Source organism: Trifolium pratense, linkage group LG5, assembly GCF_020283565.1.
Source record: "Trifolium pratense cultivar HEN17-A07 linkage group LG5, ARS_RC_1.1, whole genome shotgun sequence".
Classification (NCBI taxonomy): domain Eukaryota; kingdom Viridiplantae; phylum Streptophyta; class Magnoliopsida; order Fabales; family Fabaceae; genus Trifolium; species Trifolium pratense.
Window position 1 is genome coordinate 57367038 of NC_060063.1, and position 24220 is coordinate 57391257.

Below are 24220 nucleotides of genomic sequence, written 5' to 3' on the forward strand. Positions count from 1 at the left end.
TACCGTAAAAAAAATCTAAATGAAATCTTATTAGTGTAAATATTTTCACCAGTTCAATGAGGCCAGGCACTGGGAAAGCATCCTCAGCCTTATGTTTTGTTCTATTCTGTTTTTTGGAAGCACCAAATACGGAACAAAAACACATAAAATGTTTCATTTTATCTTAACTTTATTTGCCATAAGCTATCTAAAGAACGATGAAATTAAGCTAAACATAAACATATGAAATCTTCAAGCACTACGGTTTTATAAAGACAAACATAAACATAGTGTTGAAATTTAACCTAACTTCCCGAATAATTAAAGCATTGTCTTAGATAGATTTTGTAATTGAATTTAAAATACAAATTCCAAATAGGCTAGTAAAGCACTTAGGTTTTACGAAAACATGAACAATGATGACATTTAAACCTTACACTCAGATATTTAATGGACATACACGATCAGATTCTGTATTTATATTCAAGTTCAAGATTTTATAAATCCAAAGAGAAAAATAGAATTCAAATACAAAATTTGATCGAGTATGTTCATTATCAAATAGAGAATATATATAATCCTATTAAAAATTTACTTATTATCAACCAATACCATTAATACATTCAATAAACCAATAGTATTATTATCACCCTAGCTAAAACTAAAGCCAACGCTATAAATGGTTGCCATTACAAACAACCTTAGAATAAAATGTAGGTAAAATTTGATACTTCCACAATTGTTTGCAAAACCAACAAAAAATGTCATTAAACCAAAATAGTTCTGCAATTATTCGATAAACCAATTGAAAAACATTAACCGCGAAAAATTATAACAAAAAATCATAATATTTTAACAGTTCAACAATTTATTAAATACCCCAATCCACAAATGTTGGGCACAAAATCTTGACACATTTTATTCATCTTCGAAAGACATCCATAATTCCAAAAAACACTTCAAGCCCCGAGCTAGCAACTTGACATCCATAACTCTGCAACAATTAAACATAAAGAACTTTCAGTACATCTACCATATTATTTCATAATTTAAAGCACAGTGGAAAAATACAAAAAATACAAAAACTGAAGAGACATGAAAATAGGGTTAAAGAAAAACCTTCAATGGCGTGCATTATCATTAACACGGTACCGCTCAGGTGTTATGTTGGTTAAATGCAGGCCTGGAAAAAGATTCTGTAAAACACAAGTTAACAACAAAATTTCCATTAGCATTCTCAACAACAACAAAAAAAAAAATACCTAAAAAACATCATCATATAGTATTTAATATTGAAGAAAAATGTACGAAAAAAAAAATATATCGAAGAAAAAATAACAAACAAAAATAAGTAAACATCGTCCAAGTCCAACACACCAAATGTCCAAAGTCGTCAAATAAAAACTCAATTCCTAATCAAATTGAAATAACATTAAGATGCTAGACTCGTTCGTTTTAGATTCTCCAAAAATTATTTTTGATATAAATAATTTGAAGATTATTCTTCAGAGGCTTTAAAGAAAAGAATAAACAAGAATTTAAATTGAAAATTATGCCTGTTAAAATAGTTTTTCCATTAATATGGTTCACAAAACATGAACACCTTAAATTTTGGTTTTCTCTCCCTTCTATTGGAAATGATTTTCTTCAAATATGCTAATCAAAATAGCTATTTTATTTTCAACATGAAAATTATTTTACAAGAAAATATATAATTTTTGAAAATAACCGTAACTAGAACATCAAAAGTAATTTTTAAAAAATTTAAAACAATCCGGATGTTATACACAAATTATTGCTCGGAACTATTTTTTCTTTTCCTGCTAACTAATGCTAGTGGGACTATTTTTTCTAGATAATTTTCTTTTTGTCTTTTCCTTTTTTCTTCATCTTGCACCAAAAAAAAATATTGCTCGGAACATGTCAAAACAACACCTTATGAATACAACATAAAAAACCACTTCAATACAACAACTAAATTCAAAAAAATCTAAAGTGATAAAATAAAAATTGAATTCCTAATCGTATTTTACATCACATCTAGCAATTTTAGAACAACCCTTGCTTATGCTTAGAACATCACAATTAATAATACTTGCACAACATCCTCTAAAACCTAATCAACGTCATCATGTAATCAACACAAGGAAAAAAAAACAACAAAAACATGTTCAATTCAACAAACAAACACGGAAAACTAAAATTCAAATTCTTGGAACAAAAATAAAAACTCATTTATTCCAATTTTAGATCCTTGTCAAATTGTACATTAGATCCACCAATTTTAGCACAACATATGATCAGAAAGATACAACAATAACAACAAAGAATTATTAACATCATCATAAAAGCCACACAAAAACTTATCATCACCATTATCAATAATCATCATTGATTCAATATCATCAAAATAAATAAATAAAGCAAAAAATAATATGAATAATATTAAAATAAAATAAAAAAATAAGATAACTAACAAATTCAATCAAAATAAAAGTTTAAGAATGAGAAATTTACATCATGGTTTTTCTGCACGGCCTTTGATCTCTTATTAGGTTTTTTAGGAGGCTTTTCTCCGGTCAATAAAATGAAGTCATGTTCAATCTCTTCCTTAGTAAGAGATATCACCAACTCGTGCTTCTCCATCACTGGCCTCTGCACCTTAGGCTGAGGTCGACTCTTTGCAGCAGATCGGGGCGTGCTGGCCCTTGTCGGTGTCGCGCTCTTCCTTGACATTCCTCCTTCACCACTTCCGTTGTTTCCTTGTTTCTCAGGGTTCACCCGAGGCTTCCTGGGCCTCAAATTCCATGTTTTTACGAGCTGGGTGTTTGATTCTTCATCTGAACATTCCGTCCCCACTTCGTTTTCCTCTTTTCTGTCACCTTCTCCAACATTGTTGTTCTCACCAGAACCTTTAGCCTTCGCTGAAGATCCAACAGAAACTTTTGATTTTCCCTTCTGAATCAGATCCATTTGATTTTGCTTATTGTCAACCACTTCTTTTTCACTTATTGGCTCGACCGAATCCAACGCCAAATTGCAAAGCTCAAAAATTTTCTCAACTTGGATTGAATCAGATTTAATGCCTCTATTCTCAACCCGATTTGGGGTGGAACTTTGACACAGTGCAATATTAATTTCATGTTTCTTGGCCTCACCTACAGGCTTGGCTGGATCCAATGCTAAAGTGTGAAACTCAAAGTCACTATTGTTCTCAACCCAATTCAAACTAGGGTTAATGCCTCTCTCCTCAACCGGGTTTGAGGAGGATTTTTGAGCTAACACATGTCCAGTTTCAGTTTTCCTACTCGTACTTACTGGCTTGGCTGGATCCAACGCCAAAGAGAGAAAGTTGAAGCCACTGGTTTCATTTTTAAACCGGTTCAATCTTTGGTTAATGTTTTTATTATCAACCTTATTTGAGTCAGGGTTAATAATGCCTTCATTCTCAACTATATTTGGGGAGGAACCTAGACCTAACACAAGACTAATTTCCTTGTTCTCGGTCTCATTTACTGGCAAAACTGGATCCAACCCCAAAGCGTGAAACTCGAAGCCACGAATTTCCTTTTTTTCAACCTGATTTAAATCAGGGTTAATGCCAATCCAATTCGAATTGGAGTTAATGTCTCTATTCTTGTCACGGTTCGAGGAGGAACTGTGGCCCAGATCAAGAACATTTTTGTTTTTATCCCTTAGGATCGAAGATGATCCTAATTGCAAAAGAGAATTGTTTTGGGTTTGGTCATGGTTCAAGTTTGAACTTAATTGCAAAAGAGAGTTAATTGTATTTTCGTTTTGGTTTGTCTCTGAACCAAAACGAAAAAATGTGTTGCGTTTTAGGTGGGTCTCCAAGAGGCTTGGATATGGGCCTAAGCCTAATTGAAGAATTGGCCTAGTTAAGTTCTCGACTTGATTTGAAGAAGATCCCACATGTTGTATTGGGTTCATTCCGACATAGTTAGGGAAAAGACTTGGATTGTTTCCAGTCCATCCAAAACTATTTGGTGTGGTCAAGTTAGGGCTAAAGGTTGAATTTTGTGGATTAAGATAAAATGGAGCGGCGGATGTCACCATTGCTCGTGACAACAACAATGGAGGTGGAGGGTTTGTAGGTGTGGTGGGATCATTAGGTGGTGTAGTGTTGTTTGAATCTGAATTGAGTACCATGTTTTGAGTCAAAACGAAAAGAGAAATTGAGAATTTGGTATAAAAAAAATAAAAAATTGAAGAGGAAGTGTGAGAAATATGATGAAATGGAACATATATATATATATATATATATATATATATTAGAGGAAAGCAAGTGGGAATTAGTATGCAATGAGAAAAATTGGGGAGAATAGAAAAAGAAAAAAGAAAGAAAGGAAAAAAAAAAAAAAGGGTAAAACTAGAAAGAGTCGTTGTGAGAGTAAAGAATTTTGCTTGTTTGTAAAAAATACAAAAATGGATTTTAGATTTTTTATTTAAATTCTAGTCTTCGATACATTGAATCCAATGTATATTATGATGTAGGATCATGAATGTAATTAATATACTGTTTATATTTTCCTTATATAAAACGATTATTATTATTCTTAAATTATTTACTTTGACTGACTTTTATTAAATTACTAATTTTTATGTCATTTTAAAATACTCTCTCCGTCTCTAAATATAAGACCTAGTTTGACCACTGCTCGTACGTCAATATACAATTTTGATCACTAATATCTTTAATTGTCTATTAGTAAAAATAAAAAAGTATATCCATGTGTGTAAATCTTTCATCCCTAGTGGCAAATTGGTTTGTATCTATTTATTTATCAATATGGATATAACAATATGGGTAGAGATACTAGAATGTCAATTTGATATGAGGATTCTCATGGAGATTGTCCCGTTTGTGGACCTGAAAATGAGAAATTTATCCTCTATTTCGCAGAGACTCTGTCCGTGAATATTTTATTAAAATAATTTTCATATATGTATATTTAAATACTTTATGTGTCATATTCATTATGGCTCTGTTTGGTAAAAATAAGCTAGAAGCTAGTTGATAGCTGAAAAGCTAGCTTATAGCTGATAGCTGATAGCTTATAGCTGAAAAGCTAGTAGAATAAAATTAAAGTGTTTGGCAAATTTAGCTGTTGTAAGTACAAAATGACATAAAAATACTTGGTTAGTGGGTAGTTATTATAATTTTTAAAAAATAAATAAATAAAATAATGAGGGTAAATATGGAATAAAATGAAAAAGTTATAAGCTATAAGCTCATACGCTACTTGAAATAGCATCTCAAAAAATGTTATAAGCTAGTTAGAGAAACTCGTTACTAAACACTTCATATTTTTTTCAAACAAGCTTATAAGCTAGTTCAATAAGCTATAAACTAGCTTATTGGACTTATCAAACAGTGCCTATATTTTCACACAATATGTCCAAAAATTTAATTTTTACGTGATATTTATTATTGTCACAACTCACAAAACTCACAATAATGTCTTAATTTTTTATTTGTTTTAAGATTAAACTTTTTTTACAACTAGTTTGATTGAAAATAATAGGAATTTGATAATTTTTTAAGGGTTAAATATGATTTTAGTCTCTCTAAATATTTTAATTTTTTTTTTAGTCCCTATAAAAAATTTCAGCAAGTTTTAGTCCTTTAAATATTTTCTATCATGATTTTTTGTCGCTGCTTTTTATTTAACTCATATATATCATTCAAAATTTTTTAAAAAAAATCTACAGACATGTTCGGTATATTATATGAATCTCTCTTGCAAAAGTTTAATTTTTTTTTAACAAATGATGAATTAAATATTTTTTTTTTTAGTTTTTTGTGCTTATAATTTCATAAATACTTCATCTTATGTTAAAAAATTCTAAATTTTTGTGGGAGAGATTCTTATAATATTATAAACATGAATAAAAAAACTATTCAAAAATGTGAAAGTACACAAAAATTAATTTAAAAGTATGTACGGAAAGTTGTGATAAAAAATATTCGAGTGACCAAAAGGTGCTGAAATTTTGTATAGAAACTAAAAACAAAATTTGAGATATTTATAACCCTTTTTAATGTTGATGAATCCCCGTGAAAATTGTGACGATCCGCGGAAATGAAAATTGAGGTAGCATACTCCTCAAAGTGGAAAATGAGAACGGGGATAACGATATTTTAAATTGTGGAAAATTTAGTTCTACTAATCATGTTAGCTAACACATGATCAGAAGCACCATATATAGGTTTAGTAATTGCATGAAGTGATGATAATTTCCTGCTTGCTTATAGCAAATTTCCTCTCATTTGATTTTCTTCAAATAGAAGTTAAACATAAAGTGTCTTAGAAAACCATAGACAAATCTTACACAAGAAAGCAAGAAATCATTCATATTTAACCAATTTTGCTAAGAACATCATTCAGAGTAGATACAGCTATAGCATAGTACTTCTCTGCATCTGAGGGGCTCTTTTGTTTTGCTGCATAATCAAGCTGCAAACATAAAAGAAAACTTTCAATTAGTCCAATCTTTCTACAATTCTAAATTGATGAAGAGCTATAGGATTAGGTTTTCAAAAAATGTTTGCGGCTGCAATCTAAGACAACATCATGGTTTTTTATGTTGTTAACCATAGTGTGACCACAATTGAGACAATATTAGCTGTCATTGACCGTGATTCTCGAATTTGGATTGCCTGAAGTCAGCAAATTGGTGGTATAGTTGGATCGAGATTGGACCATTTAGATTTCAAATCAGATGTTGATTTCTTTTAAAATCTAAAATATCGAGCTTGAAATCTAGATAGCCCAATCTCGATTCATTATCCACATATGTGTTGACTGCATGAATACGTGGTTATTGACTACAGACAATCCAATTACGTGATTCTCTGCAGTATCAAGAATTGTGATGCAACCGTTGCCAAAACTTCAATTTTAATCCTTGAAAATGTAATATTGTAAACTTACATTGTCAAGATCCTCAAAGAGCTTTCCGGTGAGGTCCTTGAGGGATTGTTTCTGATCCTTAGGCTTTGAAGCGATGATAGTTTTAAGGTCATACCGAAGATAGCCAGCCCTGAGACGGAGATCGTTCTGAAGATATGGCCAGGCCTTCTGGTCAATGAACTTCTTAGCATCAACAATTTCCTTTGCTGATTCCTTAGCTCTTGCAGCAGCCTCGGTAGGTGTCAATGGTTGAATGAAGAACCTTTCTTTCAATGGTAGCTTAAGGTCTCTTGCTTCATCAGAGTTCAGTGTTCCAGCTGCCAAATTCCATAATACACCCATCCAATGGTTATATATCATATTATTTTCCATTTTATCTATTATCTTAGATGCGACATTCTAGAAATTATTTGGTGGTACAAGCATCCAATACTTACACACTTGGTGTTAAAGTTAAACTGTGTCTATGTCACACATAATAAAATTAGACATAATGTATGTGACATGACATGTCATATTTTCTATTCAATTATGTATGTCACATAATGTATCTTGTTACTTGAATTGACGAAAAAACATGAAATCCGTCTATCAGTGAGTTTGACAAAATCATAGTAGTACTGTTGTTCTATCGAAATTTTAATGACTCGTTATGATATTGTCAAACTCAAAGCTATTCAAACATGAAATCCTTCTATACGGTGAGTTTGACAAAATCACAGTTGTACTGTGCTTCAGTCAAAGTTATAATGACTTATTGTGATTCTGTCAAACTCAAAGCTATTCAAACATGAAATCTGTCTATACAGTGAGTTTGACAAAATCACAGTAGTATTGTGGTTCTGTTGAAATCACGGTGAGTCATTATAATTTCGGCTGAACCACTAATTTTGTCAAACTCACTGTATAGACGGATTTCATGTTTGAATAGCTTTGAGTTTGACAAAATCACAGTAGTATTGTGGTTCAGGTCGAAATTATAATGACTCATCATGATTCTGTCAAACTCAAAACTATCCAAACATGCACTAAAATTAGAGAATGAAAAGAAGTTAATAAATTAGGAAAGAATACATACGAAGGCCACCAGAAGGTGCAGGAGGACCACCAACTTTAATAGGAATGGCTTCAGCAAGAACAGCTTGAACAAAAGAAGAAGAAACCAAACCAGTAGCAACAAGACCAATCACTGCTCTTCTGCTACTACTTTCCTGTTGTTGTTGTTGTGCTCTAACAACAGACACTGATGAACGTGTTGTTACCTTGTTGCTGCTGCTGTTGAATCTGTTTGAGCCACTCAATTGAAGACTTCCCTCCAAAACAGCTTGACAACCAGCCATTAAAGCCATAATTTCAGCTTTTTTTTACTTTCTTTCTTTGTTTCTAGAACTAAAATGTGATGACAATAAAGAAGTAATGGATGAGAAGGGTTAAGATATATGAATATGATGATTGTTGTGTGTGTGATTGTAAGTCATTACCTTATCTAACATTTTCCACTTGGATAAGTTGGATGATGTCTTAACCAATCATCTGTGTTTGTATCATCTTATTGCTTGATTCTGTTTCCACTGTGGATTTTTATCAGTGTGACACGTGGACTCTTAGATTATTCAATTATTTTCATGCATTCATTTTTTAAAAGCATTCAATTATTTTCATGCATTCATTTTTTAAAAGCTCAGAGAATTGACCTGCGATCCAATCAGTTATTTTATTGTAATAATAAGTCATGTTTCAATATAACTTTGTTGTGTATCATTGTCAATGGTAGATATTTTACTCATCTATTCACATAACTTGTTATCATGATTAGGGAAGTAATATTTCATTAATCCAAGTAAAGTTGAATTCATTGGTATATTTGTATGTTAGGCTGGACAAATTTACACGGATTCGAATCCGGAACCTCATAATTATGTGCGAGTTTCAAATGGTGATTATCACTTTGTTCAAGACCAAAACAAAATTGAACTCAACGAATATATTAAGCAAAGTCTCGAGTTCAAACCTACTGATAGAAAAGGGAATCATTTAAAAATACAAAATACCAACATAGATTGAGTCCAACAAAAGAGGTTAAACTCCTGCAAAATCGCAAATCAATATTCGAATTCAAGAGGTGTCCACATTTAATATGGACAGTGTTTCGAATAGATTTTCCTCGGATGGATGAAATCTATAGGAAACTAAAACAACAATTATTCAATTGTCATACATTTGTGTTTTCTCATAGTCATGAAGAATAAGTGAATTGAATAAGAAGCTTGATTTTTCTTCATTACAACAAAAAAAATAGAGCAAATGATGAGATAAATTGGTAAGTTTTCCTGCTATTTCACTGTGAATTAATATACAAAATAATGGATTTGCTGTCTAATGAGCTCATTTCTTGTTGTGTGACAACAAAGAAACAATTCTTTGTCACTTTGTTATGATCATATCATATGTTATATAATAATATAAATAAAGAAAAAGGATCCAGAAAATGTGAAATTCAGCTGAGCAGAGATGCAATGCAAGCTTCTCTTTCATCTAAGATAGATAGTGAGGCACATAAATGGAGGCATTCAGAATATTTCACCTTGGCTCCTACAAACAGAAACAATTAGATAACATTTTAAATATTATGACTCATTTATAAAGATAAGGAAGAGGCTATTGACCTGCACCAAACTAGACCAGACTAGCATCAAAAAATTGATGCATAAACCCACATACATGCAAGATAGGCTCGCAACTCAGCATACATGAAAAGAGTAACAAGTTCAAAATGGATGGACAAAATAATCGACAAATCACAAAGTTCATAATTAATATAGCGTGAAAGATGGTATAAGCGGGTTTCCCTTGTTGGAGCTGGATTCGAATGATAGCAAAAAGTACTCACGACCACGATTTTCACAAACAAATATACAATATGCAATATGCAAAACAATAATGCTTGAGATGAAGTAAATAAGAGATAAGCTTTAAGGAGGAATGCAGCGAAATCTATCCTGGTTTGGTCACAAAACACTTGTGACCTATGTACAGTCCCCAAGCAATGTTTAAGATTTCGTTCCACTATAAATATGAGATTACAACGTTCTTGAGTACAACCTCAGGGAGACCTCGTCCTAAAGAACCCACGACAATAGGGAGACCTCACCTTCTACCGCAAAACCACAATAACAAAAGAGAAATAATACTCAATAGTGAGATAATACAACTTGACGCACTTAGGATATCAAAGAACTAATCAAGGAGGTTCAAGAAATGTAGGATAGATCAAACAGGGTGGTTTACTTTATGCAATTCAAAGCAGGCAATTCAAATTATGCATACTTAGAAAAATCAATTAGTAATGCATTTTGTCAATCTTAAAGAGTTCAAAAAAATTCAAAACACATGCAACTGTGCAAGACTTCTTTTGTGTGTATAAGCTGAGTAATCTGCAAAACCAACTTGAACCAATCAAGAATCAAACCTAGAGATTTTACATTATATTTTAAGGATGGTGCAAATCATAGCGAGAAACATAGCTACAGCATCTTATAAACATATATATTTTTAAGTCTCGTAAAAAAACACTGTCAGTATAGGCATGTCCCGAGAAAATGACCAATATGTTATAGACTCATTCAGTCATCCTCAAACTTATGATTCTATAAGTCTATATGAATCTAGCAGCGTTTACACGGAAACTATTTTGTCAGCAAGTTAACTCAATTTTGATACCTATTACCTAGATTTATAAACTCTATGATTTCTGAGTTAGTTTCAGAAAAATTATTTGATCATATGTACCAAACCAACGAGCTCAAACAACTTTGAAAATTTTGAAATTCCAGTGGCAGTCATTTCACAAAGATTTAACACAATTGATATTTTCCCTAATTTCAAGAAATTTAAGAACCAGTTAAAACTGCCTTCAAATTTTATTTCAACAATCAAATCTCAGCAGATATGAATTCCTCAAAACAATTTCTATGCATCAACAAAAACATAAGCACACTCTAACCACAAAAACAAGAGCAGTTTAGAACTGCACATGTACCTTGCAATATTGTACAGCACATAAAGCTGGAATAGAAATGGTTCAAAAAGAAAGGATCGTCTTGTACCTCAATGATTCAAAATGAGGGTTTGAAGGAGCATCAGTGTTGCCAATGAGTGCCTTGATTCTGCAGAACTTTAGAACAACAAATGCAAGAATTTAGGAACAGAAAATGCATTTGAGTGAAAGCATACATCAGCTGCCAGGAATTCGGTATGCCATCATTGAGCTCAAGATCTGTTAACGAGTTAAGGAAAGGTTCCCGAATAAAACCATGGGAAGCTACCCTTCTCTTTTCAACAATAACACATCTGCCACAGTCAGTATATGCATTAACTAAGACTTGCAGTTTCAGTTATGCAATAAGGTTAGTATGATAACATCAAACCACCAAGTTACATGTTCTTTTAGTCAAATTAGTTACTCCCTCCGTTTCATTTTAATTGTCGCTTTTGTATCAAAGTATTGTTTCTATTTATTTGTCGTATTCAAAATTCAATGATGCATTAACTATTGTTTTGTCAACAGTACCCTTAATTATTTACTGCAAAGAGAGAATTAGATGAAATGAGAGGTACTATAGGAAAAATGCAAAAAATTTCATCAAAAGTAGCGAAATTTATTTATTTTCTTAGTGTGTAAATAATCTTAAAATGTAAACACCAAAAGAAATGGAGAGAGTAACAGATTACAGATTAGGTAAAAAAGGGGCATCCCCATCCAACATCTCAACGAGAGAGTATAATATACAAAAACCGATGAATAACCAAGTAACCCAAAGAAGGAAAAAAAACAGATTACAGAGTGATATGGTTAGAGCATCAACACTTCATAAACTGATAAATAACCAATGTCTGAGAAGCTTTTAGAATGTGTGTGTGCACGCATGTGTGTCAGATAGATTCTAAGGAATTTTATCCTATACATCATGACAGCACTCAGTAATTTCTTGTTATCTTTTAAACAATTTTAAAATAAGGGGAAAACAAGTTCGTTTGAGAATACCAAAACAACAAAGTCATGCAGAAAGGTGTAATTGTCTACACATATATCGTACATCTAATATAATCATCACTTTGAATAAGCATAAGTAATAGTTCACAGAATTTCAGATTTCTTTCTAAACAGAACTAACATCAGGTTGTAGCAAATGAAATAAAGCAAGATAAAATATATGTAGGCAAATGTCTCACTTTCATCGCAAAGCAAAGATGCCTCTAATAGGTTAGTGTTTCAACAATATCAAATAGGTTAGTATTCAAGTCCAAATGATGGGAAGTAACCAATTGTGAGATCTGTACAAATTGAATTGGAAAACAATGTTGGAGTTCATACACAACAACAGTAATATGATCATCAAGATCACAATTTATTGGGATAGAATTGCTCAAACCAATGTTTTGGAGCGGCCGGGTGAATTTTAAAAGCACGGCCAACGAAATTCTTGTCGCTAGTCGCAATCATGCTTGAAATGGAATATTTTTTGGAAGACAATCCCTTTTCTATAACCCACGTATAGAATCTGAACCTCGGCTTAATTCGGTTCTCTAAGTCAAAATATATAAATCCCGGAAAAGTGTCCAAAAGCTCCAAGGATTTTCCCATCTCCTGACAAAGGAAATTAATCTTTTTCTCTAGGGTTTCAGGATTTTGGCTTAGAATCTTTGGTTTCTTTGTGATTATCTTACACAGCTTTGAGAATTCAATCCCTAAACCTAGAAGGCAATCAAATCTTTCTTGTAACTCTTCGCTTGTTCCATGCATGTGAGTTAAGATATCCATGGTCATAGCATTTTCACCGAAGCCAATATTATGCATGAAATTTAATTTATTCATATTATGAGTCGGTGTTCTTGCATCATGAATTGTCTTCAAACCATCTCGATAACCTTTATCACGCTCTTCATTGGGATAGCTTGTGACAAAATTCACTAAAAGCTTATGATTCCCATCTTTGATTTTATCGAAAAACCACTCACGTAAACCCATAGCTCTCATCACATTGGGAAGATTAGCCATTTTTATCGTTCCCAACACATGAGCATAGTTCTTCCGTACATCACCAAGACCTTTCGAGTTCATTCCAATGTGTTTCAACAGCTTCAACACATTAATCACCGGCGTTTCCAAATCAAGATTCAACAATTCCGAACCTTGTAGAATCAACCGAGCTACTTCCACCTTCTCGACACCAAATCTACAAAAATACTCAACTTTTTCAATCAACTCTTTTTCTCCATATTCAAGAATCACATGTTTATTCCTTCCGACGAGTTCCCCTATCTTCCCCTTACCATCATTCAAATCATAAAACACTTTAATTTTCCTACAAACCTCATGCCAAACATCCACATTCCCATTAACAAACCCTCCCAAATCAAAATCCAAAAACACAACTCTCAAATCAGAAAGCAGCCCATCAATCTCATCAACAAATTCCCCTTCCTCAACACCAAAAACAAAGGGAAAAGTCAAACATATCCCAACAATTTGCACATTAGAAAAACCATATCTTTTCAACAAACTAAACCTACCCTTTAACTCAAAACCACTTTTCCTAAACATAAAACCACTCTCCATATAAATCAAACCAATCTTATCCCAAGGAAACCCAAATTCACAAAGTACACAAGCAGAATCAAGAAGTGACCCATCTTCACAAAAGAAAAACTTATCATGAGGTAATAAAGATGAAACATGAGTATATTGAATTCCAATACTTTCAAAGAAAAACTCAAATTCATTAATTGGGTTATACCTTAAGTACTTATCAAGCTTCTTGGTGAAATCAGAAGGTGAAAAAGAACCCAACTTTGAAATGAGATTGGAGAGAGAATGAAAAGAGTTTTTGGAAATTTTATCTGCAAAAGCATAAGGGATGGACCTTGTGGAATGGAGGTAATCAGTGAGTGCTTTTTGAGCTTGTGACATTGCAACCTTTTTGTACCGACAAGGGATTTTCAATTTTGATGTTTTTAAGGTTGTTGTTATGTTGTTGGTGGTGTTGTTGGTTCTCGTACATAAATGGCGTGAAAGGGTTAACAGCATCACTCTCATTCTGTGTTTTTGTTCTATGACAGTGCACTTCAGGGTTTCTTTTCATCTAAAAAAAATTGACAAAACGAAAAAGAAAATATTTTCTTGAGCCCCTTAATTAATTTGGTTAAAGGTTCAATATTTGACTATCGCGCAAAAAAAATAAATAAATAAATAAATAAATTTGAAGGAGAAAAATCATCAAGTGTGTTCCATAATCTTTTTGATTAAGATTAAATTTGTTAAACGGTAGTAAAAATTTGATCGATGACATTTAATCAAAAGAAAAATAATTTCATTAGCCAAGAAGATGCTAGGTATGTAAAATTGAGTGTCTTCAATCGGCATGCTAAATTATAAATAGCATAATAATTAACTAAATAATGGATAATTTAGTTAGCTTAATGCGTAAAAATATAATAAATAAAATATGAAACAAGCACTAAACTTTAATAGAATCCTTAAAAATAACGCAACATATTAGGGATATTGTTGACGAGCGTTCAACCTCGGGACTATATTTAAAATGTTTGATTTTGCTACAAAGTCCAAGAACTAAAAGAAACCACAAAACGACCATCAACATATCTCACGAGAGTACCAATACTCCCACTTACTCCGTCATTAATCTTATAGTAAACACTGCATTTGATTTGTTAAAAAACAAGGGATTGAATTGGATAATTTTTGTTGTATCATGTTTGATTTGGGACTGATTATGGGACTGGACAAATTAGGTAGTAAGGGACATGACAAAAACAAGAATTTTTGTTTCTCACTGAATCACAGGACAACTTTTTGTCCACAGTACAACTATTATTGGATACGAAAAATACTCATTTTATTTTCGAATATAAAAATATTATGATCATATATCTCTTTCTGATACAGTTTTATCATGTATTATTTTATTATGTCTTATACTGTTCTGTCTCATCTTACTATTTTGCGAATCAAACGCATTGGTCTCTAGTGAACATCATATACCAGCAAATTTAGACTTTCACTTAATGTCTTCAACAGCACCACAAAATTGGAGATTTGGTCCACAAAATTTCAGTCCGATTAAAAAATAGGTGGGCTTTAGGTGATCCATAAGTTAGAAATTTTCTTTCCCACCCTCTATATATGTTTCTTTTCCACTCTCTACGTTTATATTTTTGCTCTTGGATAAATATTTTGAAATGCGTTTTCCGAATTTTTTTGCTTTGAAAAAAAAATTTCGGAATCTGTTTTCCGAATTTGAACTAGAAAAACTTTCGGAAATCGCGTTCCAAAGTTTTTAACAAAGACAAAAATGGAAAAAGGGCGTGGGAAGAAAAAAATTCCATAACTTATAAATATTTTGCAGACCAAAATTTTGAGGCTTGATTTCGTGCATATCTGATACATCAGTGTGGTCGAGCCCGCTTATTATAGTGATGTAACAAATATTTTAAATAAAGAATAAACTTATTCTCTCTCTTAAAGAATAAAGTTATAAATACAAAATTATCAGCAAATTTAATATTACAATTAATTTTCTTAATTTTTGTAATTTTTACAAATAAGTATGATATTTAGAGATTATCATATTCTTTAAGATATTCAATAGGTTAATGTCATTTGTTATTACCAGTATCTAATTCCATATACTCCGAACATTGAGAATATAATAAAGTGAGAATGTAGAAGTTCTTGTGAACTTTCTCAGTGTGTTTGCTTCATAAAACATCAAGGACTGAACAGAACAGTACATGACAGAACAAGATAATACAGGACAAGACAAAACTGTACCGGAGAGATATAGGGCGATAATATTTTTATATTTGAAAATAAAATGGATATTTTCGTATTTTTTATAGTTGTATTGTAGACAAAAAGTTGTACTGTAATTCAGTGTGGGACAAAAATTCCTGTTTTTGTCATGTGCTTTGTTACCTAATTTGTTCAGTTCCATAACCCGTTTCAAATCAAACAGGGTACAACAAAAGTTGCCCAGTCCAGTCCCCTATTTTTTAGCAGATCAAATGCATTTGACTGAACAATTTTTATTGTACCCTGTTTGATTTGAAACTGGTTATGAGACTGGACAAATTAGATAGTAATGAAGAGGACAAAGAAGAGAGTTACTACTTTACTACTGGTATCATGATCGTAGTAGTGTAGAGTAGAGTAGAGTGAGTATCCAATGATTGTATGTTACTTGCTTTGTCTGCTTGTGGAGCGACAAAAGTGACACGCACGAGTGCAATCATCGGACCACGTGTCCCCACGTGACCTCTCTCACAAAGCCCACTTCTTTTGCCCATAAATAAATAAATCAGTACAACTACTTCGCTTCACGTGACTTAATAAATTTGATATTCACCCATAGTACTAGTACTATCAATTGAAGTGTTATTTATAGGAGTATCACTTTAACAAAGTACTCCTTTAATTAGGATTAACTTATTTTATAAAAATAATACTCCTTTAATTATAATAACTCCACTTAAATAACAAGAAATTTGTACATAACATAAATAGCTGGTCCTGTATATGCATGTAAATTATAATGTGTTCTTGTGTGAATTCACATGTGTATTTTTTAGTAGTGTTATACCTTTCACGTTAAATGTATTATTTATGACAGGTTATATGCTCCTCCCTAAAAGGATATATAATCCATGAGATAACTGTATTGAAATTTTTTGCCCGTGACAATACACCAGTACGTGTATCTGTTCATTCAAACACCTATAATTTATTAATACTATTATTAAAATATATAAAGTTATTAAGATAAACACATTAATATACAAATAATATTTAGACAGATCTACACATAAAATTAAAATTAACAGTACATTCTTTTCGCTACCACTTTTCTTCATATTAAAAAAACATTTAAATTTGAGGAGGGATCCGTTGACTTTAAGAGTAAGTCTTCATTGACTTACTCCGGTTAATAACTCGATATAGACATTATATTTCTTCAATTCAATCGTTGAATTCAAAGATCTTATTGAGTAGATCAACTCCACAAATTTTTATAAAAATTCAAAATTGTTTGATATTTTTTCAGATAACTTCAATTGAACGTACGACAAACTTTTAAAAAAACCGTTAAATTTCAATAGTTTGAATACATAACTACATTTTTTGAATTTTTATAAAAATTTGTGGAGTTGATCTACTCAATAAGATCTTTTAATTCAACGGTTGGATTGAAAAAATATAATATCGATATCGAATTATTAAGCGGAGTAAGTCAATAGAAACTTACTCCTGGAGTCAACGAATCCATCCTCTTTAAACTTAAAAATATGAAGTTTTGGTCTACATTTTAAAACTGATTTTTTTCCCTCAATTCAATTTTTTTTTTCTTTAGAATTTTGGTCCCACATGTAATCTTTTCCCTAAATAAAGAACAGTCACCTTCAAGTTAAGCTCCCAAACCCAATCATCCCCAATCTACAAGTCCATTTGGTGAATTAAAAAAATTATAATTTTGAAGACGTTGGATGACATTTTCCTTCATTTGAAATATTTTATATCAAGGCACTATGTACATTTGTTTTAATGGTAAATTTTCTGAGTAATATACATGAAATTCTAAGTTCAATCTTCGTTTTGTTCAAAAAAAATCGATCTTCATTGTTTTCATTGTTACTAAAAAAATAAAATTATTTCTTATATTAATATATGTAAAAAAAATGAAACATAGACATCAACCACGCGACGGCAAGACTTTAAAAAGATCTGTGAAGATTTGGTCGGATAAAGTGTGAGGGGACGCATGTTGTTGAGAGCACACTTGTGAACTTCATGCAAAGTCCCAATCATTGCCGTTGGATCATATATACTCCATGATTGTGTCAACTATGCTCATAGTCATAGTATTTCAACTCCAAAAGGAAGAATATGATTCAAATTAATTACTAACACTACTATATTGGAAGTGAAGATTCCACTAGTTCATTCAATTATTTATATGTATTTTGTCAATTTGTTACGTTCCTTATCTCCTAGCTAATCCTAAAGTCAATATTCGATTTGGATTAAATAAGTGACTCTCGTTTGTGATCAAATATCTATTTCAAATTTAGAGGAAATTCCTTTCACCTTCAAATATTTGGATATTGATAGAGACTTTTAGTGAGTAATATTAGGTAATTCTTTGAGTAATAATTTGATGATATTCATTGGTATAATTTGTTTTCTTACGTAATTTGTTGATATTCAAGTATAATTTGATGATATTAATACACATTGTATTGATTCTTTTAATATGTTCGACTGACTCCTTATATCGAAATTCTTCCTGACAACGCTAATCAGGTGGCGTGTCCCTTTGAATGTAACCAAGAAAAGAGCTTATGCTTGAGGGGGAGCACGATGAATTGACGATCGACTTACACTTGAGGGGGAGATTTTGTGGCAACAAGTGTGAGGTAATTTAAATCCCACATTACTTAGAAAAATGGAGATTGCACATTTTATAAGTGAGATGACACATAAATCTATTGTTTTAAGGTCTTGGGTAAAACAGTGGTGTCAACTCACTTGTATGGTTACTCTTAAGCCCACAATGGATGATCCTCCTACCCGTCCCCTCATGACCCAACATCTGCTGATGGTTTATCTCTATGGTTGCTACTTATCTTTATGTTGGCTATGATGTTAGTTGTTTTGGTTTCATTTCTTTGACAAATTCTCAATATTTCTTGCTAATATATTGTGAGTTTGAGGAGAGATGTTAGACAGTATGTAATGGACTTGGGTCTCGTTTGGATTAGCTTATTTTTGAACTTATGCAAACAGCTTATGCAATATAAATTAGGTTTTACGCTAATACAAACGGGACCTTGATAATATGTAATGAATTTTTTGTAATTGGGCTTTCAGCTTAGTGATAGTTTAGTATTTATGTTTTTTATATATTCCTAAAACAATATTTCTGTATTCAAGCTCACTCTAATAAAAACCCTAGCATTCTTAATTTGTTTATCTCAAATGTTAACTTAATTTGTTTATCTCATATGTTAACAACAATATCAAACCGCCTTAAGAACATTTGTTAATTTATCTCTATTGTTGTTAACAACAATATCAAACCTTATGAACACTTTTTAACATTTACAATCATATATTCCGTATTACTTTTTTTTAGGTAACAGTCATATATTACTATATTTTAAAGTACACTGTCATAATATACTTTTATTATGGAATTGAATAAAAATCATGATTAGACTTGTTAATTTGAATAAAAATCATAGTGATAGGAGGGTGTAATTTTATTTTTTTTTACATTATTTCATTCATAACTAAATTACGAATACATGTTGGTACATCAATGAAAATATTAGAGCTAGCTATAGATGGGGATACCCTTGCACAAACATGAGCTACATCATTTGCTCGTCTCTTAGTAAACTCAACACGGGGGTTTTCAAAATATAAACTAAATAGACGTGTTTGCATTCCTGTAACACACACCCCACCTCTGTTAAAACAATCTCTTTATTATGGAATTGATCAACAACAGTTTTGGCATCCATAGCAAAATCCACATTATCAAGTTGCTGATTTTGAATCCACCGGATAGCAAGCAAAAGGCTAAGCGCCTCGCCTAAATCCACATTACAAATCAGTGATTTCCATATGGTTTTTGCGAGCATAAATCTACCTTCGTCGTAGCGGATGCACATACCAATACCCACGCGGTTAAGTTGAGTCGAGAACAACGCGCCAATATTTTGTATAGTTATTTTTGAAAAAAAAAGTGATAATGTATATAAAAAATTATCATTCAATGCATTGAAAATTGAAAAAAAAATTAATAAATGTTTGTGTCTTCTCATCTTAATGTTCTTAGGTAGTACTCTCTCTGTCCCAAAGTATAAGAAAAAATAAGTCAAATAAATTTGATGTATTTGATTTTTAATTTAGACCAAATACTTTCACTTTTATTGATAAACTTTTGTTTACGATACAAATATATTAAATGATCAATTGTAATTAAATAACAATAAAACAACCAATAATAAATTGATCCTAGTGATAAAAATATTGGTCCTCTTAAATATGTGCTCGGGAGTTCAATTTATGACTCATATCAAGAAAATTCGGTTAAACATTAAAAATTCCAATTTCAACTTTAAAAGTAGGGTCATGCTAACTAGTGCCCCCGGTGCACTAGTTAAGGATACAAAAAAAGCAATTTTTGCATTGGAAATGACACTTTTTATACTTTACAAACATTGACTACACAAGTTTCAATGTAATTTTACTATAATTAGTATCCTTAACTAATGCCCCGGGGCATTAGATAGCATTTTCCTTGAAAGTATTCATTTTTGCAATTTATTCATGAGACATGTATGAAGGATTAGTGGAGCACATAAGAAAATTATTGTTGTTTCTTCTCATAAACACAAGTACTACTCTCCTACAAGAAGAAATAAATTGAGGTAATAGAAGTGGTCCCCACACATGCAAGTTGGCCTCGTGAGATGGAGTGGAAAAGCCATGTCACTCACGTGACCCTTCTTTTTCAAAAATGATAAAAATCAGCTAAGTGGGACCCACATTTGAATGATGGCACAATACTTACATGATCAGCATCATCATCATGATCATGATCATGATCATGAGGTCATTATTCTCAAATCCTAGCGCGTGAAACTTTCGTCTTTGGAGGGAGTCAATAGTCAAACTATGAAGAAATAAAGCCCCTTTTCCTTCTCAAGAATCTCAACCGAACAGATTACAAATAAATTTACTCTCTCGTCCCAAAATATAAGACCACGTTAATTATTGCACGTATAACAAGATATAATTTTGATTTCAAATATTTTTAATTATATATAAGTAAAAATTATAAAAATTTGATATTTTGAAAATACCCATCGAAACAAATCAAACAAAATTTTATATAATGATATTTACATTTATATACTTTTAGAAAAATACGGTCAAAACAAGACGTATAAATAGTGCATTTAGTCAAAATGATTCTTATAAAATGGGACGGAGGTAATATTTTTTAAAAAATAAAAATACTAGTATAAAATAGTGCTACTTTATTTTTAGGTTAAATACATGTTTTTTACGAGTATCTCTTGGATTATGCTGAATGTTGAAAAAATAAATATATATTGTATATATGTATCAGAAATAAAATATCGAGCTTGAGAGCTCCAATGGATGAAAGATAGGTGATAACAAGTTGCACTGTTAAATTACTCCGGGCAAATCAACACAAACATGTTTACCACCTACCAATTCATACACCAAGACATCTGCCAGCCGAGGTGTCAATATCTTATCTTGTGGGCCAGTCAAGAAGTTCATAAGTGCAAAATATTGACAAGATAATTTTTTTACATTTTTAAAATATTGAATACACAAGTTTTAAGACAAATTTTTTTTTTAATATATACTCCCTCCGTCCCATAATATAGGCAAAAAAAAAATTTCACACTTATTAAGAAAAGTAAAATATGATAATTTCAAGGTTTACTTTTTGTGTGTTTGTTGAAATAAGTTTCATGGGAAGATGTAAAAACAGTTTTTATTGGTTATTGATTATGAGGAAAAGAAGAGAGAGTAAATTAAGTAAAAGTTTATCTTGAAAATGATAAAAATTAGTTTTTTTTGCTTATAATTTGGGACATGAAAAAGTGATTTTTTTTGCTTATAATATGAGACGGAGGGAGTATTTAACTAGTGTCTCGGGACACTCTTTTTAGTTTTTTTCTTTTTATATTTTGTCTCTTTAAAAAATATATTCGACCTTTAATCTCTCTAAATTTTCAATTTTAGTATCTTATTTCCTTTTATAAAATTTATGTAGAATGTTCGAAATGAGTGCATAGTCCCAATACAATTTTAATGTTGTACTCCTTCTGTCTTGTATATAAGACATAATCATCAATTAATATTAAATTGATCTAACATTGACTAATACTCTCTCCGGATATAATTATAAGCAAAAAACAACTTTTTAGGTTCATTGAAAAAGTAATGCATCTGGCCAATAATATAGACTAAATACATTGTTTTTTCAATGAATCTAAAAAGTGTTTTTCGCTTATAATTATGTCCGGAGGCAGTACATCGATGCAAATTTAAGTTTGATTTAATATTGACTATACTGTACATAAATTATTGAATGAATCCAAAAATTGAAAAATTGCTTATATATGAGACAAAAGAGAGTATTCATTTGATGAACACTCTGATACACATTTTATTTGAACATATACTGCTGAGAGTATTCTAATAGATCCACGAATTGTATTTAATATAGAAAAATTAATAAACACTAATCTATCACAATTGTTCACATCAACAACTGTCCCAGTACACATTAAATAAAATATGCATCGAAGAATTCACTTATTTAGTATTGTAAACGATACTTCCTCTAATATAACTGAAGAGCGTATTGCGGTAAAAATAACACATTTTCTTAATATTTGTGAAAAAAATTGCTTATAAATAAATAAGGCTATAGGTGGTCCAAATTATTCGACCACTTGGGAGGACTATACGATGAAATCGTCTTAAAATGTACATAATTATCGCTTGTTGGGACAAATGAACTGTCAATTTTGCGGTCCAACTATCAACTAACACCTATCTACGTGATAAGTGTCCAAGGGAATGCTCTGGGTTTCTCTAAACCCTATTTCTCTTCCTAATTAAACATTTTATCTAATCCTAAATACTTTTCACTTTCAATGCCGGTGACTTGATAATCGAAGAGTATCTATGTACCACCCCTCTTTCATAACTACCGACAATCCATAACCAACGATCTACTACAATCTATTATTTAGATCTCAGGTCTGTAAATGATCATATAATAATACTCTCTCCGATCCTTAATACTTCCTCCGTCCCATAATATAAGAACTAGTTGACCATTGCTTGCACACCAATACATAACTTTGATTACGAATATCGTTAATCATGCATTAGTAAAAATTATAGAAATTTGATATTTTGAAAATATTCGTCGAAACCAATCAAACAATATCTTATATGATAATATTTGGATTTATATACTCCCCCCGTCCCATTTTATAAGAACTGTTTTGACTAAATGCATTATTCACTTATCTTGCTTTGAATATTTTTTTTTAATAATATATAGATGTAAATATTATCATATAAGATCTTGTTTGATTTGTTTCAATGAGTATTTTCAAAATATCAAGATTTTATAATTTTTACTAATAGAGAATTAAAGATATTATTGATCAAAATTGTGCATTGACATACGTGCAGTAGTTAAATAGATCTTATATTTTGGGACAGAGGAAATACATTTAGAAAAATACAGTCAAAACAAGAAATGTGAATAGTACATTTAGTCAAATAAGGTCTTAAAAAATGGGACGGAAAGAGTATAAGATAAATTTAACTTTTTAGATTCATTGATAATCTAATGTATCTAGTCCATTTTATGGACCAGATACATTAAATTTTCAATGAATCTAAAAAGTAAAATTTTTCATATATTAAGAACAGGAGGGAGTATTGTTTTATTGAAATAGATAGTGTTGAACTTTTATATTCAATCAATATTAATTTATATTTAAATTCAATGTATTTTTTTAATATGGAGACACTAATTTCTTTTGTATACAACTTTTTTTTATTTATTTTAAATTTAGTAAGATATTTTCATCATACCATTTTTCTTTTTAAAATTTCATCATACCTTTTTTATGGGTTAATCTTTTTTTTTTCTTTTTCTTTTTGGCTACTTTTTAAGGCTCCATCTTTTCTAGAGATCTTGAAATAATTTTAATTTTTGTTATTACTTATATATTATTTTCAAAATTTAATTACTATTATAAAGAAATTACTAAATCATGTATTGTGAATTTTTGACTGAAATTGATGTTTGAGATAATACATAGTCAAAAGTATAGTACCACATAATGAAATTCATAAAAAGATACAAAAATTTGTTTTTCTCTTTTATATAAAGTTTACAATTTAATATAAATTCAATGAAACTTATCTAAATAAAACAAAAATATATTAAAAAAATAAAAAAATGTATCACAAATATATTTTTCTTCCTTAAAATTAAATGTAAATTTGACCTAGTTACCTTTACCTTGAAAATTGTAACACAACCAACCATGGTTAAAAAGAAACCGAAGTTGGACTTTGAAACATCGAAAAGCAAAAACAGTACTAGTATGTGACCTAAACTTTAAAGCCTAGGTATAGGAGTAGTACATAG

General features: G+C 30.9%; 3 protein-coding genes across 3 annotated transcripts; all 3 read right to left on the minus strand.

Annotated features, from left to right (window-relative positions):
* Window positions 1-1100: 1100 nt before the first annotated feature.
* On the minus strand, window positions 1101-4149 carry LOC123886975. The gene is made up of 2 exons (XM_045936236.1): window positions 2497-4149; window positions 1101-1175 (listed from the first exon to the last, which is right to left on the minus strand). The coding sequence occupies exons 1-2, from the start codon at window positions 4147-4149 to the stop codon at window positions 1101-1103; spliced, it is 1728 nt and encodes a 575-aa protein (XP_045792192.1).
* Window positions 4150-6250: 2101 nt separating this feature from the next.
* LOC123883396 (oxygen-evolving enhancer protein 3-2, chloroplastic-like) lies at window positions 6251-8560 on the minus strand. The gene is made up of 3 exons (XM_045932183.1): window positions 7993-8560; window positions 6936-7231; window positions 6251-6458 (listed from the first exon to the last, which is right to left on the minus strand). The coding sequence occupies exons 1-3, from the start codon at window positions 8261-8263 to the stop codon at window positions 6360-6362; spliced, it is 666 nt and encodes a 221-aa protein (XP_045788139.1). The 5' UTR covers window positions 8264-8560; the 3' UTR covers window positions 6251-6359.
* A 648-nt stretch (window positions 8561-9208) lies between these two features.
* On the minus strand, window positions 9209-14068 carry LOC123883397 (transcription termination factor MTEF18, mitochondrial). Its single transcript, XM_045932184.1, has 3 exons — window positions 12147-14068; window positions 11021-11264; window positions 9209-9506 (listed from the first exon to the last, which is right to left on the minus strand). The coding sequence occupies exon 1, from the start codon at window positions 14008-14010 to the stop codon at window positions 12316-12318; it is 1695 nt and encodes a 564-aa protein (XP_045788140.1). The 5' UTR covers window positions 14011-14068; the 3' UTR covers window positions 9209-9506; window positions 11021-11264; window positions 12147-12315.
* Between the last annotated feature and the right edge of the window lie 10152 nt (window positions 14069-24220).